The sequence below is a fragment of the Rhipicephalus microplus genome, chromosome 8 (genome assembly GCF_043290135.1).
Source record: "Rhipicephalus microplus isolate Deutch F79 chromosome 8, USDA_Rmic, whole genome shotgun sequence".
NCBI classification, from domain to species: domain Eukaryota; kingdom Metazoa; phylum Arthropoda; class Arachnida; order Ixodida; family Ixodidae; genus Rhipicephalus; species Rhipicephalus microplus.
This window is the reverse complement of record NC_134707.1, coordinates 33,064,345-33,082,033: the sequence shown is the minus strand read 5'-3', so window position 1 is coordinate 33,082,033 and position 17,689 is coordinate 33,064,345. Positions and strand designations below refer to the sequence as shown.

The 17,689-nt window shown below is 45.5% G+C and overlaps 1 protein-coding gene and 1 long non-coding RNA gene across 2 annotated transcripts in view; one reads left to right on the top strand and one right to left on the bottom strand.

Moving 5' to 3' along the window:
- The window catches only part of LOC142768449 (uncharacterized), a 136,909-nt gene that overhangs the window by 54,793 nt on the left and 64,427 nt on the right, over nucleotides 1-17,689 (bottom strand). The window lies entirely within an intron of this gene.
- LOC142768448 (venom metalloproteinase antarease-like TpachMP_B) overlaps nucleotides 1-17,689 on the top strand; it is a 103,509-nt gene that overhangs the window by 63,879 nt on the left and 21,941 nt on the right. Inside the window, exon 6 of the mRNA XM_075870423.1 lies at nucleotides 2,134-2,242. Within this exon, the coding sequence (XP_075726538.1) occupies nucleotides 2,134-2,242 (109 nt within the window). The remainder of the gene's footprint in view (nucleotides 1-2,133; nucleotides 2,243-17,689) is intronic.

The window sequence follows — 17,689 nt, the reverse complement described above, 5'->3', positions numbered from 1 at the left end:
GATTTAGCAAAAGATTTTCAGCTCCTGAAACGTGTCTAGGCCTGTCTGAAGGCTACCCCACACCAACAGAATCTCATTTAAGAGCAGTATCGCTACGTGGAAGCTTACAATTCTCGGTCACGTGGTATCAAATGATAGACTACTACCACAGGAGCCACAATACGTGCTGGCGCTGGCTTCGGAAACTTATAACGTTCACGCAGTTGCGAAGTTTCACAGCGGTCTGCTGCCACTTCCGCCTGTTGGAACTCAAACTTTCTTTTGTGATTGCACCTTTGACCAGCTTTTGAAAGGTGTGACTGATGTCTCCCCATGGTCTTCCGAGTGTGACGACATCACCACATATATTGCACCAGTACGATCATAGGGCAGACTTAGGTGTGAAGCCTTTAGTCTTGGCTTCGGCGTGAATCTTGAACAACGAATGTCTGATTTCTCCCAGTATGTCTCCACATAGGCATGCATAACTTCAACTAAGGCTTACCCCTGTATTATAGAACGTCCATTCGATCAACGCTTCGCCTTCACTTGAGAAAGCCAATAGGAGTGCCGTCTCTAGGCACGACAAGTCGCGGCATATCAGCGATGATTTTCTGCGATTCTTGAGTAGCACATCGTCATTTTTGTGACATGCTGTAGTGCAGAGCTCAACTCTGTCAAGGGAAGGGGGAAAGTTGAGTCGAGGCGCGTTTGTGAATACGGGGGTTAGTCTGACTATATAGTGTAACCAATAAAAGATGCATGAAAATAGTTTCGGCACTTGTCAAGTTCAATACATACATATATAACTACACGTTTCATTTAGTACTGAACAATTTTGCATTATTTGGTGGCCAGCTAACGAATCTAGGAAGTTGTTTTGCCTAATGTGTGCTTCGACTTCAAAAGAACAGCATGTGCTTATATTGCTTAATTTTATGAATTTGTAATTCATCCAGGATTGTAATTGCCAAAGTTAGATGCTGACCAGACCGCAATATTTAGAAATTTGAGTGATTGTTTTAGATCTTTATGCTATGGTTACATGAGAGCCAAGATTAGTTAAGTATTTCCGAAAGCTCACGCGAGCACCATTGGTAACATTACAATGTTTCACAGACGGGTTTGTGAAGTACGACACTTTTCGTCGATGATCAAAATATATTGCTTTAAATATGCCGGATTATTGTCATCCTATTGCACGGCGCATGCTCTTCCGGGTGGTCTTTTTTAACACTGAAACGTTTAAATTACCTACATGGTATTTCTGGCCATATACAGGGGTGTACACATTCTGCTTTTGGGAAAAACAGTGAATTGGCTGTCAATATTTGGGAACAAATGTCATGAGTATTCAATGCCATAGCAATTTTTGGTAGTTTTTTTTCCGTGAGCAAGAGTTATCTTAATTATACTAATAAAATATTTGGCAAACTTCACAAGATAGCCCATTATGAAATGGCTGGCGCACAAGGAAAATCAAAATTAGATCACTTCGCCGTTCTTCGATGCCTGTTTGAGACACGAACTACTTGATCTCTAAAAAATAGCACACGCAAAGACAGCAGGCGTCAACCGATAATCAACTATAACGATGCTTTAATTACTACTTAGGGTATTCGATAAATTGGAGCATGCTTGCAGTCGACTGAGTTGTGAAGCGCCAGTAAAAGCCTTGGCCACTTTTAATACCGAAACATATTCGGAATCAGCTTTTTTTTGCTGCACTTCGTGTTGCGACTCCTTTTCTAATTTTATGTTTGAATCAGTTCAAAACTCTTGGTACCCCTACACTTTTTAACTAATTCGCTAAATGCGGTCTATAGCGTCTCATAGAACGAAAAATATACGCTTGTTCACTGTATGAGTATTGCGTGTTATTGTGCCTGCTTCCTTGATTAGCAAAAAATGCACAAGCACAGTTAAAACATTTCATTTTTTTTAAATACTTTCACGCTCAAATTGATCTATGCACTTACGCGCAAAAATATAAATCATTTTTTGAGTCATGACACTGCCATCAGAACAACGTCAAGAACCTTCTTTGTATCATATAACGAGGAGGCGCTGTTTTGCCATACAATCTCGAATGTCTTTAATATATTAAAGTTCAGATATTACTGCTTACATGTCATGTTTTCTGTTTGAAAACAGGGATAACAAATGTTGGATCAGCATGCACGAAAACGAATGTTATTGTGATGACAGCTGACAGAGAACCTGAAAAATTCGTTTTGACAGCTGCTCACGAGATCGGGCACGCGTAAGTTGAAAAAAATGCTACTTATAATTTGATTGATACCTCAAATTTTCGAGCGCTTGGAGTTTTTTGACGTGCACCAAAATCTGCGCACATTGGCCTACAGCTTTTTTGCCAACATCGAAAATGCAGCCACCACAGCCGCGATTTGATCGCGCGACCTGCAGGTCAGCAACGGAGTACCTTAGCCACTACACCACCACGGCGGTGCGAAAATGCTATTTCTAAACTAATTTCCAAACGTACTTCTAGACAACAGAATATACCTGCAGCATATGAGTAAGATTGTAAGTTATTTTGTAGGTCTCATTAAAAATTAGGCATTAACTAAAAAAAGAAGTTTGGTGGAGCTTTGCTACAGGTAAAACTAATGGCCAGTGCACCACCAGAATATTTGGTATATCGTAGGATTATTCCTACCATCTTTACTTCTATTACTAAACAGGCACGTGGCATCTGTCTCTTAGACTGTAGCTATAATTGTTTAGTTGCCAGCCTGTAGTTGCAAATGTGGTTTTTCATCTTGCTTGGTACTCTAGGAGCGCTAATCCCACTTTTTTTTTATTTATGCGTATAGTGGGTAACTGGCATGTGCTGTGCCGTGATGGCAGAAAGAGAAAGTGTGATCTGGAATATCTAGTTTCTCACAAACATACCTAGGGGGAAATGTGATGCCACCGTCTATGTGAATATCTTAAGGGGCTTCGTCGGAGCAATGGGAATGAAAGTGCATGTGTCTGCGAGGTTTGTCTTGGCTCGTGTTGAGCGAGGCTGCGGCTCAAAAGCGGATGCACCTGCGCAAATGAAGCTTCTCTAAAACAAAACTTTTAGAAGTGGATCTCGTTCACGCTTATTATTTTCTAAAATAGACGTGCACTTTCTTAACGGCATAAATAAACGGCTAAAAAAACAGACGACATAAACTGGCACAGGGAAAGCTGGCTTTGTCAGTTGCCTGACAAGTTTAGTAGCCGCAGGTTACTTTTTCTGCTTCGTAAAGTTGTACAACTACTCAATGATTCTCAGTGTAAAAACACGTTTATGTGCAATGAAAAAACATAAGTAGCTTATTAAGCGCACATTTAGTGAGAAACCAACCATTTTAGTGTGAAGCCAGACGTGTCTTTAAGATATACGAATCCAAATCAACTTCGAAGCTCACAGATCCCAGTATTCCCTTGCATACGGTAGCTCCCTAGTGCCAGATTTTCCTCTAGGTAATTTTGTGAGAGAATCTCCAGGGTATAGAACTTCTTGTTTTTTTATTTCGGAAGTCTGCCCCTTGGCATCATAATTTTTTATTCAAAAATACACATATAAGTTTTCTTCATGTATAAAGTCTATTAGAGAAAAGTGGGTGTGGTCCACGAAGCCAGCGGTCCAAGTCTGGTGGTTGGCAAGGCCTGAGACCTCATTTCACTCAAAGTTTTTGTCATCGTCATGATCACGGATGGCAGACATGATGCACTTTAGGAAGGTTCACCCTTAAAAGTAACCCGCCCTCATCCCAGCGACCGCCGTAAGATATTGAAACGTCGTCGTGGTGACCACCCGACTACCACGTAGCGTCTAACAAAAGGCAAGATTTTTTGAGGCACCAAAGCTGCTAAGAAAATGTGTCTTTGAATACTGTACAAAAAGCTTGAGGGCGTTGCGGGGGTATCGTTAGCATTTGAAACTCAATGGGAGCCCTCAAAAGGTTAGCGTGTAACGTCAACCTTGGGCTGATGGTTATCTTGCATGGAATCGTCTGCAGTTATCGTCAGTTGAAATAAAGTTTTGCCATGCATCCCGGCCTTGAGTACAAGGAAGGCCCAGTGCGTTTTGGTTGTGTGTTCAGCTGTCCGTGCTGCCATATCCAGCAACGAACACAAAACTCGACGTCTCCCAAGGGCATACATACAGGCGGTCCTCGCTGTTGCCGTTGATTGGTGCACAGTTAATCTCTTGCATTTTCAATGCAACCCGTGTAGCTTCTGTGTGGCCTCATAGCGTGACCACAGCACGGAAACAATGTACCCACACAGCGTAACAATCGCTAACCACTTTGCCTTGATGTGTATTGGGACTCCGTGCGTTGAATGTATTGTGCGACGTTTTCCGCGTTTCACGCGGGGATGACCACGGGGACTTATCGCTTCTCGACGCGATGCCCTACTTGAGCACTTGGGACAGTGTGACGAGTTAAAAGGCTAGCACCCGTTTCTGAGAGTACGTTCCTTAGTGGCAGCTTGCATAGGAGGATACAGAAAGAAGCGAAGGCGACCCTGAGGCGTGTGTGTTTGAAATTGACGACTGGCGCCGATGCGCCTAATGTCGAGTTAGTCTCGATAGATGACAACGTTCCGTTTTGCAAGCCGCAAAGTGTCGCCCAGATTGTCACAGAGGTGGTGTGGAGCGACGCAGTGAAGAAGGAGGGGGGGGGGACCAGACACCGCAAGACAGCGTCGAGAACGAAAGTGTGGACCGAACGACTACCTTCGCCGAAACTCTTGCTGGAATGGAAGCTTTACAAAGCTTGTTGTTCATGAAAATCAATGAAAAAGTGGAGAAGGATCTACAATGAGTGCAGAAGAAACTTTTCTTGTTCGGCAGTGAGAGGCAGCAGCATAGAATTACTAAACTTTTTAAAAAAATTCTTTTTTGCCCTGCAGCCAACGTGAGTATTTGTACCGGCGTGTGTGCCCTGGAGCGTCCACCTTGAGGCGAAACTTGTCCTCCTCGATTCACGCTAGATTGGGTTCGCACATTTTCCCGAACGTTACTTTTATCCTTCGTGTTTTCCTCCGTGGTTTTTTTTTCCCAAGACGTGTAAGCGAGGTTCTACTGTATACTGTAGTTACTTATCGTATTATTTGTTTGCTACAACCCTTTTTTGTTTTCGATTTTGCTTTGTGTACTGTTTCTTTTCTTGTTTTACGCTTCGTACAAAGACTAATAATTCTTTATACTACTAGATGCGAAACAACGTATGACAGAGTCCGATCCGGTCCACTTGACCACCTGTAATAGCGCGCCTTGGCAACAGCTAGCCCAAGCTCTGTCAGAATGCGTTCACGCGCTACCGTGTTCGAACCTGTGTAAAGAGCTTGGTAAGATGCCGTCGCCTCTCCTGTTGCACTGTCTCAGCAATGGCGTGGTGGCGTCGAGAAACGAGATTATTCACACTTTCCATGAATGGATGTGCTCCCGCGATGTGTGTACAAACGAGAGTTCGGGACGGGTGAGAGCAACAGAAACTGCAGAGAATTCATGGTGTGTTCCACTTCGGGGAAGGGGGGAAGGGCCCATGATGAACAGAACATTAAGTCGACCCGTGTGCTACTTTGGATGCTACTTGCCCTTTAGAGGGAGATGGCGTAATTTTTGTAATGTCCACCACGGTGGAACTGTAGTTGCGATGCTCGCCAGCTGAATCGAAGATTGCGGATTCGATCCCGGTGGCGGTGGTCACATTTCGATGGAAGCGAAAATTTTCTTTATTGCCTTCATGACTACAGGTCAAGATAGTCTTACAATCACGCATCATACGCAGTTCATATGCATTATACATCAAATAAAGTTGTCACATCTTCATTGCAGTATGTCTTATTATACACATCTCGTACTTTAAGAGCAATTCCTATGAAACACTTAGTAAGACATTTTAATATATCAACACAGTGTCTATAAACTAGCAAGCTGCGCCATACCAATTGTAGACTAAGCAAAAACATAATGTCTAAATGCTGAGAAGAATTTTACAAGGGCAAAAAGCGTATTCCTTGCGGATTAAGACGTTAGTCTATTAGTAAGGTCATCCGCAGTTTGTCCTAGAAGAATATGACATTCTTAAAGTCAATAAATACACATTCAGTAGTGTCTGGCTTTTCACAACGAAAGCACGAATTTTTTCTTGGTACATAAACCCCTCCGTCTTCCAGCCACGTTTTCACAGCCAAGGTTTCCAAATGTAGTTTGAAAAAGATCTTTATGTTAGGTGGTTTGCTCTTGTTTTGAACTCGTTTTAAAAACGTTTCTGCCTGGTGCTTGTTTTCAAAACTAACCTAGGAAATGCTACAAAGAATAGTACGCCGTAAATAAGGCTCTGGCTAAATTAGTTTCTTTTCACGTTACATAAATGGTACATAGATAGCCTGGCCCTGAAGAATCAATGTGACAACACAACTTCGCGGAAAAACGGCGACAATGATTATCGCTCTCCTCTCTCTGACCATACGAATAAGTCAGGCATGTGATAAAATATTATTGTTTGAAACACACAACGTAAAAACGGATCTCTCTGGTCTATTAACAGCATAAAATGAGATACTACCTCGTTCAGAAACAAGTGACACAAAGAAAGTTCTCCTTTTATTTAACTCGACGAAACAAATTTGTGCTTGGAGTGCACTCCCACGTAGAGCTTCCCATGAATATAGCAAACGCCATGCTACTTTTCTGAATGCTTCTACGCGCGAAAGTAAGTGCTAGAAAAGGTATACATACTATTAGAAGCAAAAAAAAACGTTACAGATTGTGGTACGAGAGAATATTGATAAATCTTGCCCGCCCTTTCTTTCAGCTGTCGCACGCAGTTTTTTTGTTTTCTCAAACTAAACCCATTCGCGGCCTTTATATTTGCCCAGTGGCACCCCGAGATAACAGTTAGGTGTAGTGAGCTACTGATTATTTCCAAAATACTAGGCGTAAGATTCTTATTGCTGTGCTACAAGATTACGCTGTTATCCTTATTCATCACACGGCGGCTTGTTTCGCAAAACTCGTCATCCTGAATAACTAACTGACACTCTCTGTATCAACAGCAAGAAAGGCAAAATCATCAGCGTACGCCAAATCACGCACTTCAAATGCCTGTGATCCAGACCTTTCCATTTCATTGCTAATACCAAGTGTCCTGCAAAGTGGTTCTACAAATAAATCACAGCATACCTACGGAATGAATGATGAAGCTTGGTCCAAGCGTCCACCAATTCGTCGGTGCTTCTGTTCATGCGTCCATCCGTCCGGGCGCCCATCCGTGCGTCTGTCTGTGCATGCGTCCATTCGTTCGACGATGTGCCTCTGTCCGTCTGCTTGCCTGGCTGTCCGTCCATGCGTCCATCCTTGCGTCCATCTACTGAAGAATTCAAGTACTGCCGTCTCGCATCTTTTTATTATATATTATTCATATACAAGTACCGTGATCCAGCGGACAATCCAAAGACTAAACAAGAGTACGTTCTACATTTCTGCTGACAGCGCTTTGTTATCACTGAGAGCGTGACAATTACACCGTGCTATGTCTTTTTGTAACATGTTGACATGCACATATGCTCCCGAAGGGGGTATTTGCCACTGGTATGCGGGCATGTGCCACAGGTTACGCACTACGACAACGGGGGACGCACAAGCCATGCCATAAGGAGCTTCGCCCCTAAAAATCAAAAATGGCCACCCCCACACTCATAAAAAAGGTTGTAATACTTACTAACTTCGGTTTACTAACTGCTTGTCACCTATGTTACTAACCGATTTGTAATTGAGCTTAGTAACCGGGGAGTTTAGTAACCGTTACTACCTCCACTGTTACTAACGCAGTTAGTAATGGTTACTAACATAGGTAGTAACGATTGCTAACAATAAATGTACTATACACAATCAATTTTCCTCACAAATCACCTGTTTCGTAACTGTCCTATTCGCGAGCATCAACACTCAGATATCATCATCATCATCATCATTATCAGTCTGACTACGTCCACTGCAGTACAAATGCCTCTCCCATGTTCCACCAGTTAACCCGGTCCTGTGCTTGCTGCTGCCAATTTATACCCGCAAACTTCTTAATCTGATCTGCCCACCTAATTTTCTGTCTCCCACTAACTCGCTTGCTTCTCTGGAAATCCAGGTAGTTACCCTTAATGACTAGCGGTTAATCTGTCTACGCTCTACATGCCCGGCCCATGTCCATTTTCTTTTCTTGATTTCAACTATGATATCCTCAACCCCCGCTCGTTAAGGAATGCAATGTCATGGGCGAAGCGCAGGTTGCTAAGGTACTCTCCATTAACTCTTATCCCTAACTGTTCCCATTCTAGGCTTCTGAAAACCTCCTGTAAGCACGCAGTAAATAGCATTGGGGAAATTGTGTCCCCCTGCCTTACAACCTTCTTGATTGGTATTCTGTTACTTTCTTTATGAGGCACTATGGTAGCAGTTTATCCCCTGTAGATTTCTTCCAGGATGTTTATATATACTTCATCGACGCCCTGATTCGCAGTGTCTGCATGACGGCTAATATTTCTACTGAATCAAACGCTTTCTCGTAATCTATGAAGGCTATGTATAGTAGTTGGTTATATTCTGAGCATTTCTCTATTACCTGATTGATAGTGTGAATGTGGTCGATTGTGAGTAGCCTGTTCGAAATTGTGCTTGCTCCTTTGGTTGATTGAATTATAATGTTTTCTTTACTCTGTTAGATATTATCTTTGTAAATAGCTTTATACTATTGAGAGCAACCTGATCGGCCTGTAATTCTTCAAGTACTTGTCATCTCCTTTCTTATATATTAAGATGATGTTAGCATTTTTCCAAGACTCTGGTACTATTCCCGTCAGGAGACACCTCGTAAACACACCTCGAGAGGTGCACACAGCGGCAGGCCTAATGGCGTCCGCTTGAGCAGCGGGCAGTGTAGGTCCATCATAAGAGGTGGTGACTTTTTACAGACGTGAGCACAAGGAACGATCAATCACAGACAAACAAGCACCAGTGTCAATTAAAGTGTCCATGTACACACCTTCCAATAAAACAGATATTGTATTATATGGACGCACTGGACGAATTTATGTCTCTTCTTTCGATGCAGCTTTTCCTCCAAAAGCTGCAAAGGTTAATTTTCCGGGCGTTTGTTGGTGAATTGCGAGACAGGTCGCAATGAAGACGTGGAGTAGCGGAGGGGTGATGGCTAGTGGCGTCTTGTAGAGCGGTAAGGAGGGGTCGGCTCAGGTGTAGCAATTGGCGACGGTGAGTGACGTAGCGGCGGATCATAAGGACGACGTTAAAAAGCGGACCAACTTGTCCCATCATACCGTTCGTAGTGGTCGAATCCATGACGCCCGTCCTGCTGACGCTTCCGACAGAAACGTGCAATGTGGCCCCGATAGCCACAGTAATTGTCACGTATTCAAGACCCGAGCCCTATACAAGAACGTTCATGTTTATTTTCTACCGCTCGTGCCCTCCCATTCTTCTTTCTCCTCGGTTCTCCTGCTTGTGGTCGCGCGGCCGCAATCATCCGTAACATACTCCTAAGGGGCCAAGATGATCACGAGGCAGTCTCGCTAGCCCAGATTAATTTTCTCGCTGATTTGCCTTCAGAATAAATGCTAACTGAACCAGTCGCTTTCCTTGCCCTTCCAGAAGCGAGTCACCATACAACATGCGCGCAATATTATTCTTTTCTGGGTCACTGACCACACCATTTAGCTATCATAGCATTGAACGTGCGCTACCATCAACACAGGAACACACTTCGCATCTCTCAACAGTGAGGCCTTCGGCGTTCAACCTGTAGCACTAATGGCCATCTCAATGTGTTTCCTGTCAAGGTGGTGATCCAGTATGACCAGTCTTCCCACCAAAGATGTCTCCCGAACTTCCATTGGACGACTGGTTGGCTCTGGAAGACGAGCAGCAACTGCATAACATCCACGTTGAGCTTTGAACCCTTCAGCAGGGCATCGTTGTGGCAGGCATGACCTAGCGCGTGCGTTGGGGCGTCAGACACAGCAGGAAGCCTTGGTGTGACAGCATTTTCATGAATGACTGCGTGACGAGGCGCATGATAGCCATCGCCTTGTGGCGGTGGTATTTCAAATCGCCTTGTCTCTGTTTTGCTAAACTCCGCTGTGATTGCCTTGCCATGGTGTCTATACAATTCAGAACGTTTCTTGAACCAGTTCAATTGCACTTGTGGATAGCCTTCTCCCAATCTTCGATGATCGCTGCCTGAATGTCTACCCAAAACTTGTGGTTTTAGCGGAACCTTGTAGCAGCCGTCAAACTTTATGATGCCTTGTTGAAATGCCTCAAGTTCTGGTGGAGCCTTGCTTCATTTTTCAGCAGGTACCTTGATCCCCATTACGCCGAGACGCCACATTGCTGAAAAATCACCGTTAGGAAAAAACTTTGTGCTACAGTACAGGAATAGAGCACTTGTGTATGTTGAACGTCTCTCGCGTTCCATGGTGCCCTGAACGGTCCAGCCGAACTTGGTTTGCATGGCCGTAAGATCACTAGACAAGCGACGTATCCTTCCAGTTGCTACCTTCCAGTAGACGTCAAAATCAAGTAAAATGCTCACTTCCTGTGGGCACCAGGTGTCGGGATGAAAGATGTCTGCAGCATCATAGATCTTGTCGCACAAAAGCTGTGAAACATTAGTACTGAGTGGTGGACTTGTAACTGCACACACTTCGGGTACTTCCAAGGCCTCCACAGTTATCGCCATGTCCCTACATTGGCCTCGTAGAGTCAAAGCTACCCGCCGACAGCGTGTTACTTCACGGGACTTCGAGCAGCCGAACGTAACCAAAGAAAGTTCTTCGGTTCAGATAACCGGTAATCTGCGGTCCTTTGAAACATGCGCTCGGATGAATGTGCGCTGGCTGCCGCTATCAAAAAGAATGCGCACGAAACACTTTCGGGACCCGCCCTCGATCCAGACTCGTCCTGTTTGAAGAAGAACTGTGTTGATTCTGCTCAGGGTGCTTGGGGCCGATTTCCCTGAAGGCGTGTTAGTGCCTCGCCAGGTGATGCGCGGGTCGTCCTGGTTCACTGTCGTCACTGTCGTCACGTTTGGGGCTGCCGGTGTGAACAATTCACAGAAGATAGCGAGGTGTCGTTGGTTGCACTTACTACAGGTGATGCTGCGTGCGCGTCGGCAAAAACGGGCCATGTGGTTTTGCAAGCCGCAACGGTTGCAGCAGCAACCAGTGTACAACCGAGCCCGTTTTTCCTCGGCTGAGAGTTGAACGTTGCAGTTCGCGATGGTAGGCTGACAACTGCTGCATAAAGGGCACAGCTCTTTCGTAACTGTAACAGATTCGGCAACAAGTTCGGACGCCGTAGGCAAATGTCCCATCAGTGCTGGCGGAGGTTCCACCTCTTCAGGCCACGACCGTGACAAACCAGACGCCGTTTGTTGTGGCCTGCTTTCCTCCCGAACCTCAACTTGATGCGCAGAAAATTGAGCAATTCAGCAGCCTGGCGAGCTCTCTGTTCAGGTGTTGCGATGCCGGACGTTTCCTGCGGCGCTTCCTGCACTTTCTGGTGGTAAAAAATTGCGAGGTCAATCGGCAGACGCGGTTGAGGACGTGCTTGAGGACCACGTTGTACTGGTCCGGAGAGAGGCCCAAACCACTCAACGTGGAGACTCGAAAGTTGACCTCGTTGTAGAGCAGCCGAAGTTTCTTTAGGTCTGCTGACGTCTTCACTGGCGCTAAGGCGAGCGGGTGGTCAACATGCTCGTTGACAAGGAAACCACGTCGACCAAATCACTCCATCAAGGTCTTGATCGCGATGTTGTAATTGCCCTCAGTTAGTCGGATGCCTTCAATTGCTCTCTTTGCTGCACTGCTCAAATACGACTGATGGTAATTGAACTTCTCGGTCTGTAAAAAGGTCTTCATTTGGGTGAATCGTGGCACTGAAATGGTCCCAGAAGTACTGCCATTCGCAAAGTGCGCCGGAAAACGTCGGGATCTGTAGTTTCGGGAGGACCACCGTGCGATGACGCGGCATCGTTTCTTGACTGGGAATCGCATCGGCTACTCGAGAAGAGTCACTGACCTGACTCTGGGCTGCGGTGCTGGCACCACCGGCGTTGGCGTTAGGTGATGTATCCACCGATCTCGCTTCACCCGTTACTGTCGCTTTGTTTGCGGCCTCTCGGAGGAAGAGGCCGCAAAGTTGTAAGAGGCCCTTCGGTCGTACTCCTCCGCAACCTCGAGCTCTTCCTCGTAGTCATCGTCATCAGTCGCGTCGAATATTTCTTTGTTTAAGGTGACGAGTTCGGCGTTCTTATGAGTGAGGTAGGCAACCTGGGAGTCGACCTGACTGGCATCGGCAACGGAGGCTTGCAGCTCGTTGGTCAGGAGCGTGATAGTTCGTGTGACGCTGGCCCTGACGACGCCACGGTTCTTGCGCAGCTGCTTCGATGACACCATCAGAAGTAGCAGTCTTGGAAGGGCGTCACCGAGGAGTTTCGGCACCAGAATGTTGAGAAAAAGACGAGCAGCTGCCCATGACGAAGCCCACCCGTTGACCTCTTCTCTCTTTTCTAACAGTAATTTAATTGCCCGATGATGTTCATGTCACTCCTCATCCTCTACACAATTTGCAACAGTAATACCAGACCGGATGAGGTGGCCGTCATGGTGGGTGAAAGGGCTGGCTAGGCGCACTCGGAGTCATCAAAGCCAGGGAAACAGGCGTCGAGTGTGCAGCCACGGTTGTACGACGGTAGTGAACCAGGGAGGACTTGTGCATACGTCGGCTTGAGTCGAGGCATCGGAGAGTCTACATACGCTTGCCTGGTCATGGACGCCAATTCCTTTTTGATAAAGTCGCGCAAAAGAGTGTTATAGGAAGGGGGGAGGTGAACTCGGTGTCACTGATAGGCCGAAATATTGCAGCTATTCCCGTATAATCGCCCGGATCATAGCACGCAATGAGGAATCAGTCGTGGGGGTGTTTTCAGGGCTGGCCGGTGGTGACCGTTGGTGCTCAAGTTCATCTAGGCGTTGGCAAGTGGCAACAACGTCAGCAAACGTGGTCGAGTTTTTTATGCCCAAGGCATTGAACGCGACCATGCCGATCACTTTAAATAGATGGCGAACCCTTTCTGATTCGGACATGGAGGTGCTGAAACGGTGACAGAGAGCAAGCACATCCTCCATGTACGAGGTGTAAGACTCACCGCATTGTTTCTTGCGAGCGTCCAGGGTCTTCTTCGCGAGGGCTGAACGAACCACCTGGGTGCCGAAGATTTGGCGAAGCTGTTGCTTAAAACGTGTCCAGTCAATGACGTACGTTTCATGATTGAAAAACCACGTTTTCGCTACGCTTGTCAGATAGAAAGAAACACGGCGAAGCATGGCAGAATCATCCCAGTTATTAGTGGAACTCGCTCGATTGAACTGGTCTAACCAATCCTCCACATATTCACCTCGAAGTCCGGTGAACGTGGGCCTATCACGCTGGTGCGCCGTGATAATCCATAATGCCGCGGTAGCCGGGGCCGTAGAGGTAGATGAAGGAGCGCTGGATGGCTCGTCTGGAGGCATGTTACCGGACACTTGGCACAGACGACCAGAGTGGAGCACCAGGAGATAGAGCGGGCTGGGAGAGGATGGAAGATTGCAGAGCACACTCTACCACTTGTGATGCAACAGTGAAGGCAACATTTATTAGGCCCAGAAGACACGATGAAGTGACCACACCTGAAGCACGAAAGCAAGGCAAGCCAAGTTCCCCCAGCAGATGAAGATGACGACCACTCTAGATGATGAACATGTGTGAAGAAACTACATTTGCCTAATGAATGCCCACAGTATTTATTCACTCAGATCTAACCTACATTCCACAGTTCGTGCAGCCCTACAACGGAAATCAGTTCGAGTGCCTTCGTGTTACAAAACAGAAGGTAGCCTTCATGCTTATTGGAGCTTACATCTCTCCATCTGTTAATTTCTGCGGTGAAAGACTGCATGACACTTTGATGGCTACACCTGGTCCCTGGATTATCACTGGGGATTTTAATGCTCAACACTTCCTTTGAGGTAACACCAAAATGGATTCCAGGGGCCGCAAACTTGCTCATTTCACCTCACTTCTCGAACTTCACATTCTGAATGATGGCAGTTCAATGTATATACGTGGTTTTAGTAACAGCAGTTGCTTGGATTTGTGATTGGTGTCACGGCAATTCACTCAAGAAGTGCGATGGCTCAACAATATTGAGGCTCACGGCAGTGACCATATTCAAACGTATTTGAAGGTCACAGGTTTCGAAAATCCCTATTCAGTTTACAGAAAACTTAATTTGTCAATGTATAAGATAGAGGTGGATGAGGCGTGCGATGATGTCACCTGCGGCCTAGAGGAGGTAATCGGAAATGTAATGGAAGCGGTTAGGAGCACCATTACGCACACATCAAAACGCACAGAGTTTGATGTGCAACTTGAGCAATTGCGTGCGATTCGGAGGCGCGCTTAGAGGAGGTACCGGCGAACTAATTTAATTCATGACCACAGAGATGCTCGACGTTTACAAAAGAAAATCTAACGTTGAATGGACAAGCTAGAGGGCCAATGGTGGATGAAATTTCGCGAATCACTGGATCCTCGCAAACCGATGCCCCTTATATGGCGAATGATACGTGGCTTTGGGTCGAATCCACAACGACGACATCCATTCAATATACTGGCTCGCCGACAAGGCCGCCTGTAAGCTGACATTACCGAAGATTCCTGCGTGAGGATTGCGGGTGATGAGGTCACCATGAGTGCTGAGGTTCTCGTCAATGCTTCTGTAGCGCGTGTTTCTGAACTATATGTGCTTTTCTCACTCGAGGAACTGGACACGGCCCAAGCTACCTGCAGGCGTTCATCGTCACCTGGGCCTGATGGAATCACATATGTTGCGTTATGCAATCTTGGTGGATGAGGCTGGGATCTGCTACCGGAATTGAATTGAATTGACTTTATTTCTTCTGTTTATAACAGAATGGAAGCAGAAGCTAAAGGCCATGTGGCCTGACAAAGGCTTCTTCTCTTACGACAGCTCGGCACGCAGGCCGTACATAGCGCAAGTCAATACAAATTATAGTGTACAGACAAATTCCACTGAATAGTCATGAAATTAAAAGACCATGTGTACAAAAAAGTGGAAAAGTGAGAATAAACACAATATGTTGCCAAAACAACAACAAAAATGTTGATTAATACATTGATAGGTCATTTCGGCCAAGTCGAAAAGTAAAATTTGCAATTAAGACGCGAAAATTGAAAATACATGCTGAAGCTTTGTCAGACAAACTCAAGATTTTGTGAAATGAGCAATGTTTTAAATGATTCACTTGACGCTTCCATAACTTCGTCGTGAAATTCATGTATTCTATTGAGTAGTGAAGGTGCTTGGTAACTTTCTGACTGTTTGTCATAGTTCGTTCTTATTCTTGCAATTTTCAGATAGTTTTGCCGAAAGCTGTAACACGGGTTGTTGGGTGCATCCGGTGTATAGTGTGTCCTGTTTTGTTTGATATGTTGCATTAAGTTGTAATAGTACAGCTGATTTGCCTTCAACATAGAGTACTTGATAAAAACAGGCTGTGTTCTAAAATTCTGTAAAGGTCCACGATAACCCTCACATTCCCATAGAACTCTTTTTTGCAGCGCAATCAGCTTCTTATAATTCTTTTGTGTGGTCGTGTCCGAGATTCTTATGCAGTAAGTTAGTCGGGAGTAAAATAGTGCGTAGTACAACAAAATTTTTAGTCAAGAAGGAACCAGAGTACTCAATCTGTATAAGCAGCCAACAGTTTTGCTTAATTCTGTTACAATTTTGTCTACATGTGTACTCCAGGCCAGATATTCCTAAAATCACACTCCTACAAATTTTTGACATTTAACCTTTTCAATTAATCTGTCCTTAAAAACAATAGTCATGTTGCAGTTTCGTGGTGGTTAGGTCGGGGCAAATATCATATATTATCTTTTAGAACTTTCATTTTAAATTTGTTCTGCCTAGGAATGATACAACCAGTCATGGACTGAGAACGTCGTTCCTGACAGGTGGAAACCGAGCCGCTTGGTACCAAGCCTCAAGCCTGGAAAATCGCCGCTTGACTTCGCATCATACCGGCCTATAGCGCTGTCTAGCTGCGAGGGAAAAGTAATGGAAAGAATGGTACTTAAACGCCTCGAATGGTACCTAGAGCACTACAATATGTATCCAGAAGCTATGGCTGCTTTTCAACGAGGCCGTTCTTTTATATACAATGTCGTCGACCTGCTGACCTCTGTGCAACAACAGACATCCCTCAAGCGCAAATCCGTTGCTATGTTCCTCGACGTGAACGGGGCCTACAACATCGTAATGGACGGCGCCGTTCTCGATGCCTTGAAAAATATTGGAATCGGTGGAGAAATGTTTAAAGATATTCGAAGCTGCTTATTGAAAATATCGTTTTTTATGAACACTGCAGAAGGCCGCACCGTAGACCATTACACCTATAGGGGTGTCTCACAGGGTGGGTTTCTATGTCCTACTTTGTTTAACCTACGGATTATTGGACTAGCCCAAGTACTGCCTCCATCAGCCAATCTTTCTGTGTATGCCGATGACATCTGCATCTAGGCTTCCGCAGTGACGCGACCCCAGGTACGGGCAAGGCTTCAAAAAGAGAGAAACAAAGTCGAAGTATCTCCGTGTTTGAGGACTAAGAATTTCTCCCCAGAAATGCGCCTCAGTGCCTTTTACGCTCAAGTCGATGTTCTGGTATCTCGTTTCCATCGAGAATATCAGGTTTTCCTATACGAGACGTCATAAATTCCTGGGCATCATTATTGACAGATATCTTTCGTGGAGTGCTCCCATGGCGCACTTGCAGAAGAGGCTCAGCTCTATCGCCAGTGTAATAAAATTTCTCGCCGGCAAAACTTGGGCAGCATCAGTGTCAGCCATGCCTGAACTGTACAGAGCACTCTTCTTGGACTATTTTCGGTATAGCACACCCGTGCTTTCAAATGCCAGAAAAACCGACATCCGGGTCCTGCAATGCATTCAAGGCCAAGTTCTACGCACATGCTTGAGGTTGCCTAGCTTGTGCCAACATGGTCGCAACTATCGCCATTGCCAAAGACCGCCCGATTACGACCTATATAACTGTCAACACACTCCGGGTGCACATTCACCATATATCCAGACTGCCTAACCACCACCTTGCTGGCGTGCCAATGAAAAGACCGAAGGCAGAGTTCTCCAGAGTGGTGGCGGCTAACCATCATTCCATCTCCTGGAGACTCTCACCCGCAACCTTATCGCTTTGCGCGGAGTGGTGCCTGCAAAGACCACCTGTACACCTTGAAATCCAGAGGATAACAAAAAAGGCTAATTTGTCATCTGCAGCCCTCAGACAAATTTCATTGGACCTTTTGCTTATACTTAATGAAAAGCGAACTCATATCTATACGAACTGTTCAGTCTCGGGAGGTTTGACGGGTGATTTTGTGATTCCATCTCGGTCGATCACCGTGAAGTTTAAGACTTCACACGACACAACATTTACGGGCTCCGAGCTCACCTCCCTTCTAGCCGCAATTCCATTAGTTACACGAAAATCTCCTGCTAAGTGGGCTATATTCTGCGACTCCAAGGGGGCCCTTCAGTGTATGCGAAGT